This window comes from Manis pentadactyla, chromosome 2, assembly GCF_030020395.1.
Source record: "Manis pentadactyla isolate mManPen7 chromosome 2, mManPen7.hap1, whole genome shotgun sequence".
NCBI lineage: Eukaryota > Metazoa > Chordata > Mammalia > Pholidota > Manidae > Manis > Manis pentadactyla.
Window position 1 is genome coordinate 76,136,863 of NC_080020.1, and position 23,015 is coordinate 76,159,877.

Sequence of the window (23,015 nt, forward strand, 5' to 3'; positions counted from 1 at the left end):
TAGCGCCAGCCTCAGGCATCCGCTCACCAGTCTTGCTGCCCTGTTTCCCTAGTATTGGGGTCCCTATCCCTTTAAGACTTCCAAAAAGCGCGTCCAAAACAGAAAAAAAAAAAAAGAAAAATGGCCACTCGCTTTTCTTATGTCCTCCCGCCGCAGACCTCCGGTACCCGCTCACCGGTCTTGCTGCCCTGTTTCCCTTGTATCCAGGGTCCCGTGCATGCCCTGTGTCTGCACTCTGGTCCAGATGGCTGGGGCTGGGTGTTCAGCAGTCCTGGGCTCTGTCTCCCTCCCGCTCTGCCTACTCTTCTCCCGCCGGGAGCTGGGGGGAGGGGCTCTCGGGTCCCGCGGGGCCGGGGCTTGTATCTTACCCCCTTTACTAGGCACTGGGCTCTCGCAGGTGTGGATGTGGTCTGGATGTTGTCCTGTGTCCTCTCGTCTTTATTCTAGGAAGAGTTGTCTTTGTTATATTTTCATAGATATATGTTGTTTGGGGAGGAGATTTCTGATTCTCTACTCATGCCGCAATCTTGGCTCCACCTGTCGGAAATATTTTTATTTTAACTGAGTCTACATGTTTCTAAGGGTGAGAGTTGTTTTTATTGTTATTTTAAATAAACTAATTCTGGAATTAAGTGAAATAATTTTTATGTATATGCAAAATTTAACTGTGTCAGTGCCTGCTATTTAAATACAGCATTACTTATGTGCTTTCAGTGGTTCATAATTTTTAGCATGTTACAATTTATTCCCTTAAAAATCCTCTCATGGTAAAAAAAAATCTAAAGAATACATATTGTTGTTAAGCCTTTATACTTACAACTTGTATATGAAGTGGAATAAGTGGTTACCTGCAAATGTCATGCAGTTTGTACCTTCATAAATATCTTCAATTAAATTGCTGATAGGAGTGCAAATAGGTACAACCACTTTAAAAATCACTTTGACATTATCTATTAACATATGTAGATGACCCAGCCATTCCACTCCCAGGTACACCCGGGAAAAAGTTCAGTATATTCATGCATCAGGAAACATGTACAGGCATGGCCCATGATGCTTTTATTTCCGGCTACAACACAAATGCCATTAACAATAGAAAGGGAAAATGCACTGTGATTTTTTTTGCTATAAAATACTGTAAAGCAATGAAAATGAGCTCACTGCAAACACCTGCAACAACGTTGTGAACGAAGCCACAAACAAAAGAAAACACACTGAATGACTGCATTTTATTTTTTACTATAAATTTCAAGTATAAGCAAGAATAGATGGTATTGTTTAGGAATGTATATTTAAGTAATGAAACTAAGCCCCACTCAGAGTGAAGCTGTGAATTCCTAGTCAGCAGGAGATCACAGAGGGACGCTGTGTTGGTGGGGGCATGTGAAAGACTTTGGAGGGCTGGCAGTGATCTTGTGCTTGACCTTGGTGCTTGTCACACAGGTTGTCTCTTAACAATAATTGATTTGACTTTATTGTTTTGTGTACTTTTCTGTATGTATGCTTTCTTTCAAGTAAAGATTTTAAACTAATGTAAATTTCCATCCCTGAAAAATAAAAATATAAACAAATGTAAGAGCCAGAGAAATTGATTTCCAAATAGACAAGCAGTTGTGGATTTTAAGAGTAAAATTAGAGCAGATGCCATTAAGGCCAGACCACTTAATGTTTTGAGAAAAATTACTAAGAGGAATAGAGGAATTTGGGGGAAAAAAATGTATTCCAAACTAAAATTTTAGGCCTGGTGTCTTTACCCTAGAGCAACAATGCTGATATTGTTAGAACATTATAAACATTTTGAGATCAAGGACCATGTGGCCCATATTTGACCTCCTCAGCACATAGAGTGGTACCCTGAATGCAAGTATGAAGTGATGGGAAACAGGGAGTATTAATATTTCCTAGCAGTGGTAAAATGTACTGATGAATAGCATAAATTCTTGAGACATTATCTGTGTTTTAATCTGTTGTTTTATCGCCTGTGTGACTCTGGACAAGTTATTTACATTTTCAATGTCTCAGTTCCCTCAATATCCCTCATGATAATAGTAACTAGCTCAGAGGGTGTTATGTTATATATAAAATGCTTAGAACAATGTTTGACACATAGTAAGTAATCTACATGTGCGTAGATATGCTTTTGTTGTCAATCAGTTGTCATTCTAAAGTGCTATTTGTCCATATTTGTATTATTGAAGCTTACTTAGAAATAAATTCTAAAGAGTATGAATTGCTTTGCAGAACATAAGCAACAAATTTTAGTATTAGCAAAAGCCTGAGGAAGACTCATTTGTCAATAATGATTTTCCACTGTAAGTTTTCTTCCTTAGGGTCTGCTAAATATACAAAATGGAAAGTATGCCCATATGCTGAAAATTAACATGCTTCTGTAAAAAGAAAGAAGGAAAATAGGGAGAACTCACATTCTAGTTGACAATTCAAGTAGGATTCCTAGATAAAATACAGGGATACCCAGGTGAATTTGAATTTCAGATAAACTATTTTGTTTTTATATAATTATGAGCCAAATATTGGACAGGCATCTTGTATTTTTATTTGCTAAACCTTGCAACTGTAAATATTAGGAAGTCTGTATACATTTCAAACCACTCTAAATGTTTAAAGATACATGGCCATAACCATCCTATTATGTGGTCTGAGATTATATAAACTCAACATAAAATTCCCTTCTGACTTCTTGAATTATTTTTCCAAATGTTACCAGTAATGAAATTCTGTAGTTGGTGAATGAACTTTCTAAAACACTAACTATTCAATCCTGTGCCCCTTCACACTTATTGAATTCTTTATTAATCCCCAGGATCTAAGGGCTAAAGGTCAGACTCCTTAACTTGATTTGTAAGGCCATAAAAATCTGGTCCTAGACTAACTAGTAAGCACCTTCCCTAGTAGTTCCACATACATACTCCTTTACATATCCAGACATTTAAAAATCCCCAGTTTGCTCTGAAAATATTATGTTCTTTTATGGTCCTTTCAACTTTAACACATCTAAAAATTCCTGCTAATCCTTTACACACCAATCAAATCTACCTTTGTAAAACAATCTTCCACATCTCCTCTAGGCAAAGTCACTACCTCATCTATGATTGTAGTATGTTTTGTACAAAATGGTGTATGGCACATATTTCACTGTATTTTAATTATCCCTTTCCTGAGTAGAATTAGAGAAGTTGGGATCTCAAAACCAAATTATCCCTATTCACTGATGTTTCCAATCATGTATTTTAGAGCCTGATTCATAGAAGGTGCTCATCAAAGTTTTAATGAATGGATGAATAAGTGAGTGAGTGAGTAAGTGAATGAGTAGGTGAAGGCAACCCTGTGAATCATAGCTATGCTTCCAACATGAATCCTATTTCACATAACTAGATTTGAGGTTCTGATGACTCACTCTAGAAAAAATCCAAAACAGTTGATCATCAGAGTTGAAGCAGAGAAGAACCAAGTGAACTAATTTCACATGCAACAGCTGACAGAATAGAGTGGTTCATTTTGGATAGAGCATTATGAAAATGCAAAAATATATAAATGACAACAGACCATATTAAAAATCGGAAACCAGGAAATAAATTACTTTTATACTTGGAGGGAAGAACTATGGGACAATGAGAAGTTACTCTCAGATCTGTAGAATAATGGGATGCATAATAATATAGAAAAACAACTTTACAGAGTTACCGCGCTCTCTTGCTTACTCCTCCCCAACCCTTCTTCTATCTCCCCTGGTTTTCGCTTTGTAAGTACCTTGGGATGGCTATCTGACCTTACTGGCCAAATACCTGATGAAGCAAATGAAGCAAAATGAAGTTTTATATGGCAACATCCTTGAAAAGTGGGCTCTATCTGGATATTAGTATCAAAGGTTTTTGCACCAAAATTGAGATCTCAAAATAATTGTGGATATGGGGACACAGATGGGCAGACAGAATGATGTTTGTTATTAAGTGGTGATGGATAAATACTGCTTAGATTTTGTTCTTTTCTACTATTGTTCTTGGTTTGAAAACTAGTTAATTAATTAGTTATTTAGTTAATCAATGAATTTTAAAATTCTCCAGAGGAGGCCCCTGGGAATTAGACTCTAGAAATCTCAATTTCCTCGTTGGACAACTCCTAGAATCTGTGATGAAAAATGGCTTTACTGAATAATTAAATGTAATTATCTGAAAAGAAGCAACATGGTTTCTGTGGCAAGAAATCATGCCCAGAAAAGCCATTGTTCTTGATGGTGCAAATAAGAAACTAGCAAATATAATTGCAATTGGCAAAAACTCTTCGACTACCTATGACTCAAAAGTCAATTCCATGGGTTTGGGACAAATAATTTGCATGATGATGGGTCTGAAAAATATGTAGAAAAAAGGAAGACTGGGGTAACTGAGTACTTACCAGGATGCAGGTGTGTATAAGGTATGAGTACTCAGACTGATCTTAGTGAATATATGTATTTTGTCAGTTATTGGAGGAGGCTTCTCACCGTGAAATCTCCAGAGTGTGCATGTGTTGATATTACTTCTGTTAGCCAAAGCCCAAGCCGAAGAGGGTAGACTACTGGTACACTTTTACAAATCTGCATAAAATAGGCTAATTACAGCATAATGTAAAGATAGTCTAAGTAATGCATATAATATAAATAAGTCTGTGTAATTAGTTGCAACATAACCAAGCTTCTGAAGATCCTTGTCTTTGGTTCAAAGAAATACATGCTGTTGTGATCATCTATATTCATCTCTTACTCTCCTTCCTTTCTTTACCTTGCTCTTACTATCTTCCCCCCTGCCAAAAAAAAAATCTATCATGAGCTTACACATGAAAATCCATGTTTAGCAACTCTTACTGTGCTTCAGTCAGACTAGATGGTGAGCCACAAAATTTTGTTTTTAGCAAGAGGAATAAGGACTCAGCTGAGTGTCCTGATTATAAAATCCAATTTTGAATTAAGCTTTAAAAAAAACAGTTCTCTCAAAGCAGCCTTAGAAATAAAAACCTAAAAAAATGATATCTACTATTATTATAAATGATCTATAAATATGACTAAATAGGATAATTCCTATTTTATATGGGAACTGCTGTGTCGAGTTTTTCTTAGTTATAAAATAATCTTGTGTATTCCATTATTTTTGGAATAGATGAGGACTTTTTCTTGGAAATGATAATGTCTTGATCCATGACAAGAAAAAATGTGTGTGATTTACTACAAAGATGTTTTATTTTCATTTCATTACATTATATTCTATGAACATTTATATCTAGTCTTTAATTAAACATGATTTATTCAAATTGAGGTCTGTTTCCATTTAGATTCCTTGCAGTGTTAAGCACAGTGTTAATCACAAATAGCCTTCACCACTGAAAGAACTTCACATTATACTAATATATAAATGCTTCCATGTAATTTGCATCTGTTGTCTCAGCCTACATGTTACAGGATACACACATATGCAGAAATGTTTCACTTATTTTGCTACTATGCTAAAGTATATAATTCATTTAATATAGCATTTGTATTTTTATGACTTAAGATTTAGATTTTGAATTAAAAAGATCTAAATGCTCAAAGAATAAAAAGTAATTCTTTATTGCATACTAAGTACAGAAATAAAGCATTTTCACTTCAGCAAATGCAATTCCAGTTCATTCCACCTCCTGTCATCCTCTGGGTAAAGGTGTAACTACATTTTTTTAGAATCATATGTTCTTAATTATAACTTCCTTTGTTGATGATTGCAGATCTGGCCTGACAAACAAATAGCTAGAAGGCTTAAAGGTTGATTTGTCTCGATTAGGCTCCGATTCACATGTGTAAGTACTATTATCATATAAAGACTTGGAAGAAATAAGGAAACAAAGAACAGAGCCCTTACATTTAATAATACATATAACAGCTCTTGATAATTCTCACATCACTGACTATGAAAACTTTCTTCTGTTAACATTTCAAATCAGTGAGAGCAGGGGTTTGATATTACTCATGATATAGTTCAGTATTAAATTGAGAAAATACTGACTGCCTCTGACCTGAATTAAATTATATGTTATACCTATTAGCACAAAATGACAAAAAAAAAACAACAGAGAGACCAGCCCTCCTTCATTCATCTCTTAAATCCATCCCACATATGGTTCACTAGGTCTTTCTAAAGGGCATAGAGGGTACCCTCCCACCTGGCTCCAAGTCTTCAGAGCCTGAAGACAATGGCCAGCCCCCTCAGCGGCTCCGAGGGCTCCTCACCGTCTGGCCCCTGTCTGCATCTTCGGGGTCAGAGGCTCCGTACTCCTTTCCCACTGTGCTCAGGACAGCCAGGCTGTCTGTGTGCCTGAACACTCGGTCATGCCATAAACACTCCTCTTCGAATTTATGTCTTATTCTGGTTCCTGCGGGGAAATCTATCACTATCTCCATCCTGCCTTATTAAACATTTCCTTCCAGTCCAAGACCAAGCTATATTTCCCTTACGTGGCCTTCAGACATCAATACTGTTTCTTCTCTGTAAGTATATATAGCTCATTGTGTCTGACTTTACAAAAGAAGGCAGTACATCCTCTAAGACATGAAGATTTAACTTCTTTTTTTTTAAGCTCAACTGGTATTTTATTCACAAAATGTACAAGCAATAGTGAGTCTGAGTGCAGGGTTATAGGCTGTTAAAAGAAAGAACAAATTGGAGGCCTATCCCTATCACAGAGCATGGAAATTTCCTGACAAAGCAGGATTTAAAGTGGAAGGTCAAGGATAAGGAAGCAGTTCCTTGGTAGAAAGGAGTGGCACGTGGGAGGGAAGGATTCCAGGCGCAGGGAGCTGCATACACGAAGATTTGAGGAAGAATCACCAACACTTCCTGGAATGCAGAGAGCAAAATGGCACATAGTGTGGATGGACTTGGGGTGCCAGGACTGCTGCATTACCCATTACTGAATGCTTTGTTTGGGATTGTGTGCGATGCCAACGGCGGATCAGGAATATCTTTAAGCACAGGAGTGGGTGTGGTCTGAATTACATCTTCAAAATGATTATCCAGACTGCAGTGCCAAGAAGGTATTGATAAGAGTCTACATCGTAGTTTCCAGGGAAGAAGTCACTGTGTCTTAGACTAGGATGGAGGCGGTAGAGATAAGCGGAGGAATCTAGGATGTGTCTTGGAGGGAGGGAGTGCCTTGCTGCCAAAGATCTGCTGCAGTATTGGGTGTGGGAGATGAAAAATAAGGGAGGGAGGGTTATAAAGGACCATTTTGAAATTTCTGGTAGTATCTCATGGTTGTAGAAACATTTTTCCATTTGTGAATGATCGGGGAAGATTTGGTTAGAGAGAATTGCACGTATTTTGGTATTTTGGACATGTTGAGTTTGAAATGTCACACTACACTATACTACATTTTTTTTTATTATCACATAGAATTCCATTATATGAGTGAGTTCTTTTTTTTAAACTAAGTTACTAGTTTGAGAACACAGTTTGTTTCTGTTTTACATCAGTTTAGTTTAAATATTGCTCTGATAAGCATCCTCATAGCTTTACCTCTCTCAGTACCTCTGATTGTTGCCTTTGGAAACATGCCAGGTTAATTGGTACACTTAAAAGCTGTTTGATGTCTAACAAGGATTTTTCTTTATTTCTAAGTGAGTAACTTTCTTTTCCTTTTTTAAATATATTTTTCTATTTGGTATAATTAATATAAAATCACATGGGCAACATTGTGTTACTAGATACCCCCCATTATCAAGTCTGCACCACATATCCCATTACCGTCACTGTCCATAAGTGTAGTAAGGTGCTATAGAATCACTACTTGTCTTCTCTGTGCTATACTGCCTTCCCCGTAACCCCCACAACATTATGTGTGCTAATCATAATGCCCTTTATTCCCCTTCTCCCTCCCTTCCCATCCCTCTCCCTACCAAGTCCCTTTCCCTTTGGCAACTGTTAGTCCATTCTAGGGTTCTGTGAATCTGCTGCTGTTTTGTTCCTTCAGTTTTTGCTTTGTTCTTATGCACCACAGATGAGTTAAATCATTTGGTACTTGTCTTTCTCCACCTGGCTTATTTTAGCGATCATAATATCCTCTAGCTCCATCCATGTTGTTGCAAATGGTAGGATTTGTTTTCTTCTTATGGCTGAATAATATTCCATTGTGTATATGTACCACATCTTCTTTATCCATTCATCTACTGATGGACACTTAGGTTGCTTCCATTTCTTGGCTATTGTAAACAGTGCTGTGATAAACATAGGGGTGCATATGTCTTTTTGAATCTGAGAAGTTGTATTCTTTGGGTAAATTCCTAGGAATGAAATTCTTGGGTCAAATGATATTTCTATTTTTAGTTTTTTGAGGAACCTCCATACAGCTTTCCACAATGGTTTAACTTGTTTACATTCCCACCAGCAGTGTAGGAGGGTTGCCCTTTCTCTGCATCCTCGCCAGCATTTGTAGTTCCTAGTCTTTTCTACTTTGGCCATCCTGACTGGTGTGAGGTGATATCTCATTGTGGTTTTAATTTGCATTTCCCTGATAATTAGCTATGTGGTGCATCATTTCATGTGCCTGTTGGCCATCTGAATTTCTTCTTTGGAGAACTGTCTCTTCATATCCTCTGCCCATTTTTTAATCGGGTTATTTGCTTTTTGGGTGTTGAGGCATGTGAGCTCTTTATATATTTTGGATGTTAACCCTTTGTCAGATATGTCATTTACAAATATATTCTCCCATACTGTAGGATGCCTTTTTGTTCTGCTGATGGTGTCCTTTGCTGTACAGAAACTTTTTAGCATGATGTAGTCCCATTTGTTCATTTTTTATTCTGTTTCCCTTGCCCGAGGAGATGCATTCAGGAAAAAGTTGCTCACGTTTATATTCAAGAGATTTTTGCCTATGTTTTCTTCTAAGAGTTTTATGATTTCATGACTTACATTCAGGTCTTTGATTCATTTTGAGTTTACTTTTGTGTATGGGGTTAGACAATAATCCAGTTTCATTCTCTTGCATGTAGCTGTCCAGTTTTGCCAGCACCATCTGTTGAAGAGGTTGTCATTTCTCCATTGTATATTCCTGGCTCCTTTATCATATATTAATTGACCATATATGCTTGGGTTTATATCTGGGCTCTCTATTCTGTTCCATTGGTCTATGGGTCTGTTCTTGTGCCAATACCAAATTGTCTTGATTACTGTGGCTTTGTAGTAGAGCTTGAAGTTGGGGAACATAATTCCCCATGCTTTATTCTTCCTTCTCAGGATTGCTTTGGCTATTCAGGGGAAGATTTAACTTATTGTCAGCCATTGATGTATTTTTATCCAAACAAACTTTAGGAGATATTGTACAGGAAAGACATATGTAGGCATGTCACAAAGTAGCCAAACATTGTCATTGTCTTATATTGAGTTGGCAACAATCAGATGACACAGTGATTTTTGTGCCACTTTCAATATTTAATGAACATATTTGGCATGTTAGTCCAATATAAATAAAGACCAAATGAAATTTTACAAGACTGAGAAGAGCTAAATATTTCATCAGATAAGAAAAATGAACATGTGACAGTTTCTTTCTTCCTTTCCCTCTATTTGTTCATTTGTTCTTCCTTTTTTCTTTTCTTCCTTTTTTCCTTCCTCCTCTCCTTCCTTCCTTTTCTTACTGCAGTGTCAAATATTTGGGAGTCTATTATAGTGTATATAGCATGCACCTATTTTTAGAAATTATCAGATTCTGATTTTATCCAGTTATTTGATGTTATTATAAAATATTCAAATCATTTACATTCTTCCTAAGCACAATCCTGAATTATCTCCATTCTCAAGCTGTACAGTCAACTAGAAACCAAAAAAGGGTGGCTTTTTCAGAGAAAGTCATCACCCACCTAAGGAAATATAGACCAACCTTTGTAATAAACTTAGAATGAGAGTGTGACTAACTGTGCTTGCACAAGATGCCGTTTAGAAGAAAAAAGTTAAAAGAAAAGGTAAAATAGAGGTTTTCTAGATTTTGTCCTTGTTTGGTCTTGAGGAGGTAATTTTTTGATCATATTGCTTTAAGCTGTGTGAAAATCCGGAATACCCTTGATATATTATAGTGTCTCAGAAGGCACAGTATACATCTGAAATGTTTTTTAGATTGTCTGCATCAATATGTCTAATCGTTGTAAAGCTCCCAGGTTGCCTGGAGGCCGAAAGGTGTGTAAATACGCAGTTCCTAAGTAACACCACTAAGGCCTGCAAGGAGTTGTGTGATCAAGAGCAGAGGGAGTTCAGTTGGAGTAGGTGATAGGAAGAGAGAGTGATGGGGAGCCGTGATGTTGTGCTTAGAGGAAATGATGCATAAATTTCAGTGAGTGATATTTGACTGAATTAGTCATTATTTCTTGCTTCATTCGAAATCATATTTGTTGTCTGTGTTGTCCAAAATTAGCATGGAAATTAGTATAATTTGCTGGATGTTTTATATTTTGTATGATTTTGCAGCAGGTATAATAATGGTGTATCGAAGGTAAGTCCCTTTAGTCATCCTAACTTTAGAAAACCTTGAATGAGATTAGGAAGTGATCATCATTTACATTTATTATACTTTACATGTAACGAGCTTTAGCTATTAACTCTAATTTCCTTCTCATCGCATTCATCAAAGGCGAACTATTTAGAAACTAAAACATCTCTGTCAGTTAGAATTTTAATGAATTAAGATGAAATGAGACAGTGTTAATTGGCAGTTGCTGCTGCAGGGGAGGTTTCTAGATCCTTTATGTGATACCGATTCATCTTGCTATCAGAGTTAATTTGTTAGATTTAATTCTAAGGATACACTGAATATTTCCCCAAACTATTCATATTTATTTTCAGGATTGCAGAGTGGTATAGTTCCTTGGTCTTTCATTTGGATTCTCAATTCCATTTCCACTTGATTTAGTTTGATTGCTAATAAGTTGTTAGTTTTAAGCAGCATTTGTATTATTGACTCAAGACACACATACAGGCACACATGACATAATAGCATTACTTATACTGTTTTATTTGAAATGCCTAAAACTTTCCAATAACTAAAAATTTTTTTAACTAATAATTCACTTCCTCTGTTCTTTCTGTTTTCCTCAGATATAAATGAATGTGAAGTTGAGCCTTGCAAAAATGGTGGAATATGTACAGACCTTGTTGCTAACTATTCCTGTGAGTGCCCAGGTGAATTCATGGGAAGAAATTGTCAATACAGTAAGTATTATTCATATATATGTATACACACTCACATATATATATATATATATATATATATATATATATATATATGTTTTATCTGTATAGCCTCCATTTACTTTGAAATCTGGGTCAAATCAATATACTTTGCTTCCACAGTTCATAATTTATTGAAATGGGACATCATTTCATATTTTTTCTTGTGAAAGTTATTAATGTACATGTATTTCCCAGGATAGGATTCGCTTAGTGCATGATAGACATGCAAGTGGTCACCTTGTGAAACGTGGGTCTGAAAGGAGGGCATCAGTTCCTCAGAGACCCAAGTGCTTCTCTCCCATGAATCCCCTTTGGCTTGGAACATGTGTATGACCTAAATTTCCACCAGAGTAGTTACTCTGCTGCAGACAATAAATTCAGGGCACTCTAACCAGACAGCTTCTATCCCAAATAAAAGATAGAGATTAAAGAGGATTCATGTTGAGCTAGCCTGCATATTAGGAAGGTAGTAGTGGGATTACAGTCATTGGGATGAGACTAGAATTGGACACAAATACATGCTAATGAAAACAGTCATGATACAGCATAACAATTGTTGGGCACCTACAGAAACCTCCTGGTGCTCCTGCTTTGTTGTAGAGCACACCATTAGAGCACCACAGCATTCCACAGACTCAGGTGCCAGGTGCAGGTGAGAATTCAGAGGCAGAAACTTGAGACCCACAAGCCATATGATTGGCCCAGCTCTCATTTAGCGATAAAAACAGGACTGCAGGAATGTGGAATCAGGTCTTGTGATTCCCAGTTCAGCAGTGTATTTTCCCTTAAATGTAGGAAATCTTTGAATAGAGTTGAACACGATAAACACTAAAGCACACCACACTTGCTCTCTTACACACACATACACACACACACACACACACACACACATACACACTCCTTCCTCTTTAGCCAGAGTAACTATTTTATTTCTCACTTTCCCCCTTTTCCTTCCCCTTTTACAATTGATAAGTAAAACAGGAAAAATTATTGAAGAATATTTGGGTTCTGTATATAAACAAAATGATCTGGGGATGTTCATTACCCTAGTCCTGAAAATTTAATTGGAACAATGAAATCCTGAATATCAAAGAAATACCTAGGATTGGGGAAATTTTCTCTAAGGTAAAAGTAATTGGGAAAGGACTCTGAGCCTGAGCTGATGAAGGACGCTTTGGGTGTGGGGGAGTGGAAGGCAAGGAGAGTCTGAGCGAGGCAGTCTGGCTCTGCAAGCAAACAGCCACCCTGTCAACTAACCTAGCAACCTTCCTATAAAGCGTTTAACTGACCACCCACTAAGCGGTCAATTTAAGGAATAAATAATTCAATAGTTTAAGTTATAAAGTCATAATGAACGTGTCCTTGGCCCACCAGGCACAGCTCTGGCATCCTTCCTTTCTTTGGTTCATGGGACTTGAAGATGGCGGCCTAGTCAGCACTGGAAGCTGTGCTAAAAAATATCCCCAGGGTGTCTGTAAATGAATACTTGCTTAATATGATAAAGAACAAAAAGCTAATACCAGTGACCATCTGACTCATGCAGCAAAAACTGAGATCTGGTGCCAGAATATAGGACCTGCTGGGCAGTCCTGGAACTTTGGCAGAGCTTAAAACAATGCCTGGCTAGGAGCACGTCCCACAGGAGGCAGGCAGGGAGCAATAGCAGGTTTAAACCTTCCCTTTCTACTGGAAGGAAAACTGTACAGGGGTCGCGTCATGAAAGCTCTGGCTGGCACGTCACTGTGATGTGGATAAACCGTAGCTCTCTGAAAGAGCTTAGGAAGAAGTGACATCTGAGGCTGTAGAAACCCAGGGAGAAGAGAACTAGGGCCTGGCATTAGAAAACTCCCCTGCTCCCCTGTGCCGACCAAGGAGCAACTAGACAGCCATTTAGCGGCCTGCCTGCATGTTGAAATGAAAGGAGGCTTGGATGGGAGCTAGGTGTTGAAACTAATGGCGACCTGTTCGTCTCTCTGTCAGGAATTATGCTGAGCTCAGCACATTGGAAAATACCCTGGAAAAGAAAGGAACCTGGTCGATGATGGAAGGGCATATTGAAATACTCTTTGAACTTATTTGCCACAGTTTGTGTGTTCGAATCTATTGTGTTTAATGAAATTCTTTGTTTAGATTTGACATGGTTTTATATTTATACAACATTTATGTGTATACTCAGGCTCCTCTGTGAACATGAATGTGATGGCGAGGTGCCTCCCCAAGCCTGTCACACGCTTTGACGTTCTGCCATTCTCTCTGTTCATCTCTCTCCCCCAACAGAGAGAGATTGAAAGAGTCACTCAGGGTACACTCTAAAGTATGTTCTTCATGGGGCATTTGTTTTTATTGTACTGATTTGGGAGAGTTTGTAATAAATTAAAGAGCCTTATTTTCCCTATTGTCTAGGTTCCTAGGGCTAAAGTTCTCCCTTTTTCTGTGGCAACTTAGAATTTTTAGGAAATCAGAGTAAGAAAGTGCATTCTGCCACAGTGATGAATTAGTACCTCACACAGAACTTCGAGCCTTCACTCACTGCCGGGCACATAGAAATGCCTGGCTGCAGATGCTAACGCTAAAATGATTAGGGTTAGGATCCTGGCAGTTGACATGATACAGATTATAACCAATATGCTGGCTTCGCTCTGAAGTAAGATTGATAAACTTTCTTCTGGGCTCTGTATTATATCCCAAAGGGGTACCACTGGGTCAGCTTACACCTGCAATAATGGCAGAGAAGCCATTTATTTTGGCAGATATTTCAGGGGAGAGAGGGAAGGAAGAATGATGGAGACTGACTGCAGGATGGGTCAAAGGATACCCGTACTGAAGTGCTGTTGTCCTTGTGTTTACATCAAACTGTCTTCAGTCTAACCTCGGGCTCCTGCGCTCATACTTGCTTTGCTTGTTCCCCTTCTTTCTTTTTTCTACTGATGCATGAATTAAGTTCTGGAATATTTTTAAATGAAATCATTCTCAGTGCTCCCCAAAATAATAAATAGTAGAAGATACTGCAAAGGAATAGAATTGACTACAAAAATCTGTGCAAAAATACTTAACTATCAACGCAGACAATAAGCTGGGGAAATATTTACAAAAAACATGAAAGGCAAATATTCCTATCATACCTTTCAATTCAGTAAAATTAAGCACAACCTCAGAAAGAAAAAAGCCAACAAGAATATGAACAGAACCTGCCCACAAAGGAAGGAAGGAATTTAATATCCATCATATTATAGTCGAATTATATCTTCATCCTTATCCTCTGTATATTTTGAATTTATAAAACTAGGCATATAATGTTTTATGATCTGAAAAGAATAATTATATTTTAAATGATTATTTGATGAAGGGACACAAGATGTGAATAAAAAAACAAGTGACCCTACATCTGGCTGTTTCTTTCTCTCACCTTGTATGTCTTCCATCACATTACATCTTACCTTATATCTTATTTCGCAAGTGAAAACTAGAAGATGAATGGCAAAAACAAATGGAAATATAGATAAACAGAAACAGACAAAATGCTAAAATGGAGCAGAGGTTAGCTGGCAAACTTAAGAAAGAATATGGAAAAGGAAAAAAAAGAGAAGGGAAAGGGGTGGGAGCTGGAGATGACAAGGCACTTTTCCAAAGATATGACATTTCCCACCAGACATTTTTACTTAAGAGAGGCCCTTTCCTCCTGCTACCTGTGTTCCTTCCACCCTCTGTTCCTCACTCAGCTGCCCGGCAGCCCAAAGTCAGAAGACATCACCTTGCAATTTAGAATCTTCCACTGGCTTCTGATCTCCGGCATGGTGAAGATCACCATCCTCTTGTTTCCTGACGCCTGCAGGACCTGCCTGTCCCTCTGTCCTACTTGCTCACCTCTCCTAGCCCCTCTCCTAGGACTCTCACTTTCTTGTGCACTGCTCCAGCCGCATTGGCCTCCTGGCTGTTCCTGGCACACACCTGCCACACTTCTGCGCTGGAGCATTTGCTTCCCCATCTCCCTTTTTCTGTAATATTCTCTGATATGAATACTCCTTACTTCCTTCAGGTCTTTGCATAAAAGCTCTCTTCTCAATGAAGCTCTCACCAGCCTCTCTACCTCCCTACCTCAACATGCCCGAACACACACTCACCCCCTTCTCTGCTATAGTTTTTCTCCTCAGTGTTAATCATTAATATAGTATATTTTTCTTTTATATGACTGTTCCTCCAATGTAGTATATACTCTGTGAGGAGAGATGTTACTGTTGTAATCATAACTGCCAAAACAAGGCTAGGAAACAGCAAGTGCTCAGTGAATATTTTTTGCATGAATGAATGAACCTCACACTCTGAATTCTTTAAGCATAGGAATGATGCTGATTTCTCAGTGTCCTCAACTATCAAGTTATTTTTTACCTGCCTTCCCATTTTTTAAGCAGTATTCTAAAGCTGCTTTTGCCAGAATAATGAAATGTAATCTGGTATATTAGTTAGTGTTGCATGTTGAATTGCTTTCCTTTAACTAGATAAAATCTTTTATAACTCCATTTTGCAATGAGGTAATGCAGGTGGATTTAAAATAAGAGTGGTAAGCAGGGACCCTGTTTCTCTTTTTAGGCCATTCTGCATCTTGATAAAATTATCTTAGATCCTTCATTTATTTCTTATCCACTTCAAATATCAATAGATGCTTGAAAGCTGTGATCTGACCAACTACTAGCACTAACGAGCCTTGAAATAAAGAAGCACTAATTTCTGACATAGCTTTTTACACAGCAGACTGATCTTGATGTCTGTCTATGTATCATCAAAAAGATTTGCTCTTCTCAGATCTTAACGTTTCTCTGCTTGTCCCTCATTTTTAAACAATTTATGAAGACTACTTTGCCAGTATAATTAAATTTGAATACGACATATACTACATTTTTAAAACATAAATGTTTTTATTCGTTTTCAGTTAAGCAATTAAAAGCAAGATAAATATTAAAATCCATGTGAATTATTTATTATAATGTATGTCTTAAGGTAGCTATTGAGCACTTTTACTTAATAAGGATTAAATTTATATCTACCCCCATTTATTATGACATGATGCCCAATTATGTGGTAATAATTATTATGCAAATAACAATTATTTCAAATGTTAATAACAAACATATTAATACTTGGCAAAAGTATTTTTTGCAGTAATTATTTACTGATTATATTTACAGGTGGGTTAAGGCAATAGTGCTTATATTTGAATAATTTCATTTCACATTTCCAGATATGGCTCATACAGCTTACTATTTACTTTGGCAGGTATCAGGATTTTTTTATTGTTCTTTTTAATTTATTTATTATAGGGGATTTTGCTCTGATTATTCTTAACTTTAATTGAAGTTACATTTGATTGATATGTGAAAATCATTTAGATGTTCCCATGTACAGTATTACGGCAATTCTTCTAATTAAAGCCCTTATTTATTTTCCCTTGTTGCTTTTAAATGATAGAAGCTCAAATGTTCAGCCAGCCATTTTTATACACAGCTTGAAAGGAAAATGATGAACTGGAATGAGAAACCTGTTCTCATAATAACAGATATGCTTTGTTATGTACGCTTAACAGAACATGTTTAGACTAAATTAAATGCAATGGAAATTGATGGCACTTTAGTTAACTAATCTAAAAATAGCTAGGATTGTTTTCATTTATTGGGCTTTGTGGCCCACAATAGCCATATTCGGTTCCCTGCTGGGTGTTTAAGTTTGACATGATTAAATTTCAGGAATGACCCTCAAATTCATTTTCATCACTGACACTATTTCTGGAAATTAAGATAGTTACCAAGGGAACTCTTATAATGCAACATCCCCAAACTATTATTCCAAAAAATATTAAGACTTGGATGATTTCAGAAGGTTTTATTAAAAATGAAAACTAAAATCTTCAATCGAGGATAAAGTGACATTTCTAAATGTCAAAATCATCCAGTTTCTTTAACTTAATAAAATAATCTAGATAATTCTCTAGTCCTTTAAGAATTCTATCTTAGATAGCTCATTTATTTCTCATCCATTTCAAATATCAATAGATGCTTGAATGCTGTGATCTGAGCAACTACTAGCACTAACGAGCCTTGAAATAAAAAAAAGCAGTAATTTCGAATATAGCTTTTTATACAGTAGACAGACTGATCTTGATATCTGTCTGTATCATCAAAAAGATCTGCTCTTCTCAGATATTAACCTTTCTCTGCTTGTCCCTCATTTTTACTTAGCTAATAAGGACAAAGGTGATGATACATGTGAATACATTTTGAAAACTGTAAAGTAGTATTTCCTTATCTCCATTTCTTAAGCAGCTGTAACAATTCAAGCATTCATTATAGGTAAGCTAGTATTTACAGATACACAAGCATATACGATATATACTATATAGTGTACATGTAGGTCCCTTCTCTTACTGTCAGCATGTGCTGCCAAGTACACTTGAGTCAGTACAGGCTTATTCAGTGGAATTGCTAAAACATTTTACAGATAAACACATGATGTGATATGTAGTTTTATATCCTCAACACTTAATTATTGCTTTTGTAAAAACAAATATGTAAATCACTATACTCAGTTACATCTTAATGTTTTGTCACCAACTATCATACAATAATGTTGATTTTAATTTAGGCTTTTACCATGAACCAAGTACTTTAAATATTAATCTGTTTACTCCTCTTAACACTTTGTAGTGGGTTCTGTCACTGGTTCCATTTTACAAAGAAAACTGAGCCTGCTGAGTAATTAAATAATTCACATAGGTTGACGTGACTGGTAAACTGCTGAACCTGGCCTTACCCCAGTCATGCAACTGCGGAGTCCCCACTCCTAAACATAGTGGCTCCTGTCTCTTGCAAGGGGAAAGGAGCACCTGTGCATTACATGGTACACTTTAGGAATACCTGCACTTGAGGAGGAACCTTGGTGAGCAGTGGCAGAGAGAGAGGAACGAACACAGGCTTTGCATTCAAATAGAACTTGGTTTGAACTCTGACTTTTTTCTCTTTGTAACTCTATGTCTGAACAAATTAGTTGCCCTTTCTGAGTCTCAGATTCCTCATCTTCAAATGAAATTAATAATGCCATTTGGTCTATATTGATGGGCAGCTTAAAATGAATAGCATATATAAAGTACCTAGTAAAACAGCTAGATCAATAAATGTTAATAAAAAAAACTGCATAAATTAATAAATAGATACAAGGGACTTTGGGTTATTTGAAAAGCCAGTGGTAGCATAGTCCACCTTTTCTTTTGTTAAAATTTCATGCAATTTAAAATTTTGTTGTGTACTCAAACAACTTGTCTATCCTCAGTAACTGATTGTAGGTACCTGAGAACAACTTGAATAGAAGTCAGCTGTAATGCCTTGCATACAGTATTTTACTAGTATATAAATTTAGGAAATCCTATGGTGTTAATATAATTTTAATAAACAAATATTATTAATCCAACCTAGACCATTATAAGAGATAAGCATGGCTTTGGTTTTTGAAAAATATGACATCATAACACACTACTGAACCACAAACACCTATTTAATTTCTTTATCTATTTTTTTATGTTTTCCAGAATTTTAAGCTATCACTGTTATTTGATCAAGTATTTTAATGAATGGTGAACAGAAACTAACAATGGAGTTAAAATTCCAGTATTTTCTTACCCTATATAGGTAGTTAAAAATTACAGTCATACTATGTAACACTAAAGTTCGACTCTGCTATATGTAGGTATGACATAGCTTCAGAAGCATAATATAAAGAGATTAAGTTATATAATAAAGAGTTTAAAAAATAAAAGATATTTATGTGAAAGTAGAAATGAAAGTTGATACACCCATAAAGTTAATCAGAAAATCACAGAAGTCTGGTATTATAATACAGTGAATGTATTCAATTATGTGATCAATAAACTAGCCACAAATATTTATTGATTTTTTTTCCTTAACTATGTACAAGATTTTGAGAACATATATGAATGAATTAATTCATTTACTAAATTGCATCAAACCGTAGCAACTCTCTAGACTTAGGGCAACAAGGGTAAATTCAGTTCCTACTCTCATAGAGTATGCAAATTAGTTGGAGAGGAAAAACAAGAATCACATAATATCTAATTATAAAATATGATGAATGTCATGGATGAAAAGAGGAAGGAGCTATAACAGGGATGCCTATTCTGTTTTGAGAGGTTTTAAGAAAGTAATAATAACCAGAAAAATGTATAGTAGGTACCAAACAGAGGGAGATGGAGATGAGAATTTTACAAGAACAACAATATGCTCAAGGAGAAACAGACCTTTGCCTTTAACAATCTTAATATTTAGTGGATGAGTTTGACTGCTGTGTAATCATGTGATGAGATTTTTAGGATGATCACTTTCCTTATAGGCTTTGACAGTGTGGTCTCAAGAGCAGTTGATGCCAAACAATATTTACATATTAAAAATCTATCTCATAAGCTATCTTTTTTGTATAACCACAAGGGGTTTTTAAAATACCAAAATACTTTAAATTTTGTAAATGTAGTGAGGAAGCAAAGAGACTCAAAGAAAATTAATAATTCCAGACAAAAAAATACATGCTCTCTTTTAGAAACTTGAAGTGCTGTGTGCTTTAGCCATTTTTTTTTTCTTTTGTCTTTGAAAGCATTGCCTAATAGGAATTTAAGATTACTTTACTTTCCTTGAAATACATAAAATAGGAATTAATCTGGAGCTCCAATAGAACAGAAGGCCACAGTAGCTCAGGCCATCACCTTTTTTGAACACAATAAAAGATAAAGAAATCAACTTTAGGTTGATCTAAGGTTTATATTCAAGATTAATTGTATAATGTTAAATCTAAGACACATAGTATTTAAATCTACCCATAAATATATGGATATATAAATGGAAATAACCATAACATGAGTATAGATGATTATTTTAATTTTTAACAGTCTTTTTAAAGGTGTGACAATAAGTTTTAAAAGAAAAAACAGAATATTGTGCAAGTATATCAGTAGCTCTCAAGGAAGAAAATGATTCCCACATTATTGCAGAAGGAAGTCTTTGAAACAAAAAACACAAAAAATTGACTCAATGACAATACCAAATTGGATTTTTGGTGTCTGACACTGACGTTCCATCTTCAGTAAGCTGCCTCAGGGTTTATTGTTCCAAATGTTGCCCAACAGCTTTGTACAGACATATCACACACTTTATAAGTTCACCTGCCATATCTTAAAGTGATAATCTAATAAAAGAACAGACAAAGGACAGAAAAATATATCTGCAAAATGCTCAAATAGATCCCATAGGATTTGCCAAATGCCTCTAACAAACTGAATCGGATTCTTATTACCTGACAGTTTTGTATTTGATTGCAAATGATTACTGAAACATCCAGTAAGACCATCCTGGTTTTCAAATTATGTCAACATTCCCATTATGTGCAAAACTGCATATGTCCAGGGATTTAGATTTAGTGTTGCATTTATTCTCCAGATTAAAACTCAATGTAATATTTCCTCTTTCAAAGATAAAGGAACATGAAATATGCAGAAATCAGGAGAGTCTGAGAATCGGATAACTTGATTTCATCTTCATAGAATTTAGAACTAGTTTATGAGTGAAAAATACTGTATTTTGCAAGACTGAAAATATCAGTCTTTTCAACTATCATCCCATTTCTCACCTTATGAAAAAGAGGGGAAGAACCCAAATAAAGTATATACAGTATAGAAACATGAAAATCTCTCCATAAGGAAATGAGTAGAAAATAATTCATCCTAGGACTTTATAGGAACATGGTTAAAATGCAATTTGTGGGCCAGTTATTATCCTTTACATATGTTAACATGGCATTTTGGGGTGTTTAGGCGAAATTTTGGGTCTGAATATCAAAGTGAGGCCAAAATGGTTATTTCTCAATGGAGAAATTTCAGGCACAAACCACAGTGATAAATGCTTTTCTCAAATAGGAGAAAGGAAAGTATATAGGTGGTTTCTGATATTTTGCCAAATATATAGTATTTCCCATGATCTCCTGAAATCCTAATAGGTTTCAATCGTATTTCAAATCGTAAGGTTTCAAATAGTTGCAGTAAAATCTTACCAGTAACCATGGAGCTAATAACTAAGTTGGACAGTGTCGGCAATAGCTGGCGTGACCATAGCTGCAGTTTTCAACCATATCACTTCCAGCAGACTTGGAAGTGCTGGTTTCCAGCAGCATGTAAGACAAAGAGCCGCATACATGTTTTGAAGTTTATCTTCAAAGCAGTCTTCTTCAACTGAAGAATAGGGCACAACAGATTTCTTTCTGCATAGGTTTATTAGATTGTAGGTGCAACTGGCCATTCTGGTGAGGTAATACAGCTAGTTGTTAAAATGCAAGATGATAGCCCAGTGAAGTATGAGTAATAAAGACTCAGGTTCGGAGATCAGATGAGAATGGTGAAATGGTAAGATTGAATGTTACTGCTGAGGAAGAGTAAAAATGAGTAAGAACGTGAGATTGCTAGAGGTAAAAAAGCCAGGTAAAGAAGTTCTATCTGCGAAAGTACAAAAAATTAAAATAAAAGAGTAATCAGAGAAATTGAAAGAGGGCAAAGACAAGAATGTTCCCAGTACAGGAGGTGGTCAAGGAAATGGATATCTAAGAAAAGACTTTAATTTGGAGCCTGAACCACTAATGGCCCTTAAATAATTGCAGAGCCTGGTGGAAGAGAATGCCAGATTGCAGCTATTCCAGATTGAGCAGGTGCTGAGTAAGAAAAAATAGTCACAGACTGCTCCTCCACTTTGATCATATCTTAAAACTCCAAAGAGCCATTAAGGTGGCCAAGGACCTAAAAATAAATTTCATAATAGTTACCTTAATAGCTTTATCTGGTCAATAATACACATTCATTTTAGAGCTCTAAAGGGAATGGACACATAAAGTATCCAACTTAAAAATAAATAGAAGTTGAGGAATATGGTCCTATAAAAAGAAGTAGAGCCAGAGCTAAGTCAGTAAATCCAATACTCAAATTCAAGGAAAACAACAACAGGGACAGAAAATAAACTATTCTGACAAGAAAAATGGATAGAACTATAGTTATATAAGGACGCCAATAAATACTCAGCACTGCTATCTAACTACAAAACACAAAGAAATTGAAACTGGAGCTCTTAGCTCCAAAAAATCCAAGGATATTTGTGGTGGTTTGTTCAAAATAATATTCACTTTCTATTTTCTCTGGTACACTCAGGCAGACACATAATTTTTTAACCATCCAAAATGACTACTTGGTTTATAAATATTGCCTCATATCCACTCAGCAGTAACTCAGTAATGCCATTTCCTTTCCCATTAGAATTATTCATGGGTTCTACAATCGTTAGTAGTTTTTAGTTTAATGCATGAGCACATTCCAACATGGATTCCCTCTCAGTCCCACCCTTTGAAGTGCTTCATGTAAAGTTTGAGGGTACAGGACCCTAGATTAAAGGGATGGCTGGATAGAATTCAGAGTGTCCGTGTGCTCTGATGTAGAAAACAAAAATCCTATGTTTATTTTTACTAATGGCTACCTGAAATTTAGAATTTCCATCTACTGCAAATGTAGGCAACAACGAAACACAGTATTAATAGTTCCAATGACTTTGTCACTAATAGAAATCACAGACATTTTCATGCCACAGTACACTTGTATATATCTGAAAATATCATTTACATTTTTTACTAATATAAGGTTAGACTACACCTGCCAATACCTGTTTCATTTTATTTTATTTTATTTTT

General features: G+C 36.1%; 1 protein-coding gene across 2 annotated transcripts in view; it reads left to right on the forward strand.

Annotated features, from left to right (window-relative positions):
- EDIL3 (EGF like repeats and discoidin domains 3) overlaps positions 1-23,015 on the forward strand; it is a 411,614-nt gene that overhangs the window by 233,710 nt on the left and 154,889 nt on the right. For both annotated transcript variants that reach the window (XM_036914224.2, XM_057493705.1), the window contains one exon: positions 11,109-11,222. In XM_036914224.2, the coding sequence (XP_036770119.2) occupies positions 11,109-11,222 (114 nt within the window). The remainder of the gene's footprint in view (positions 1-11,108; positions 11,223-23,015) is intronic.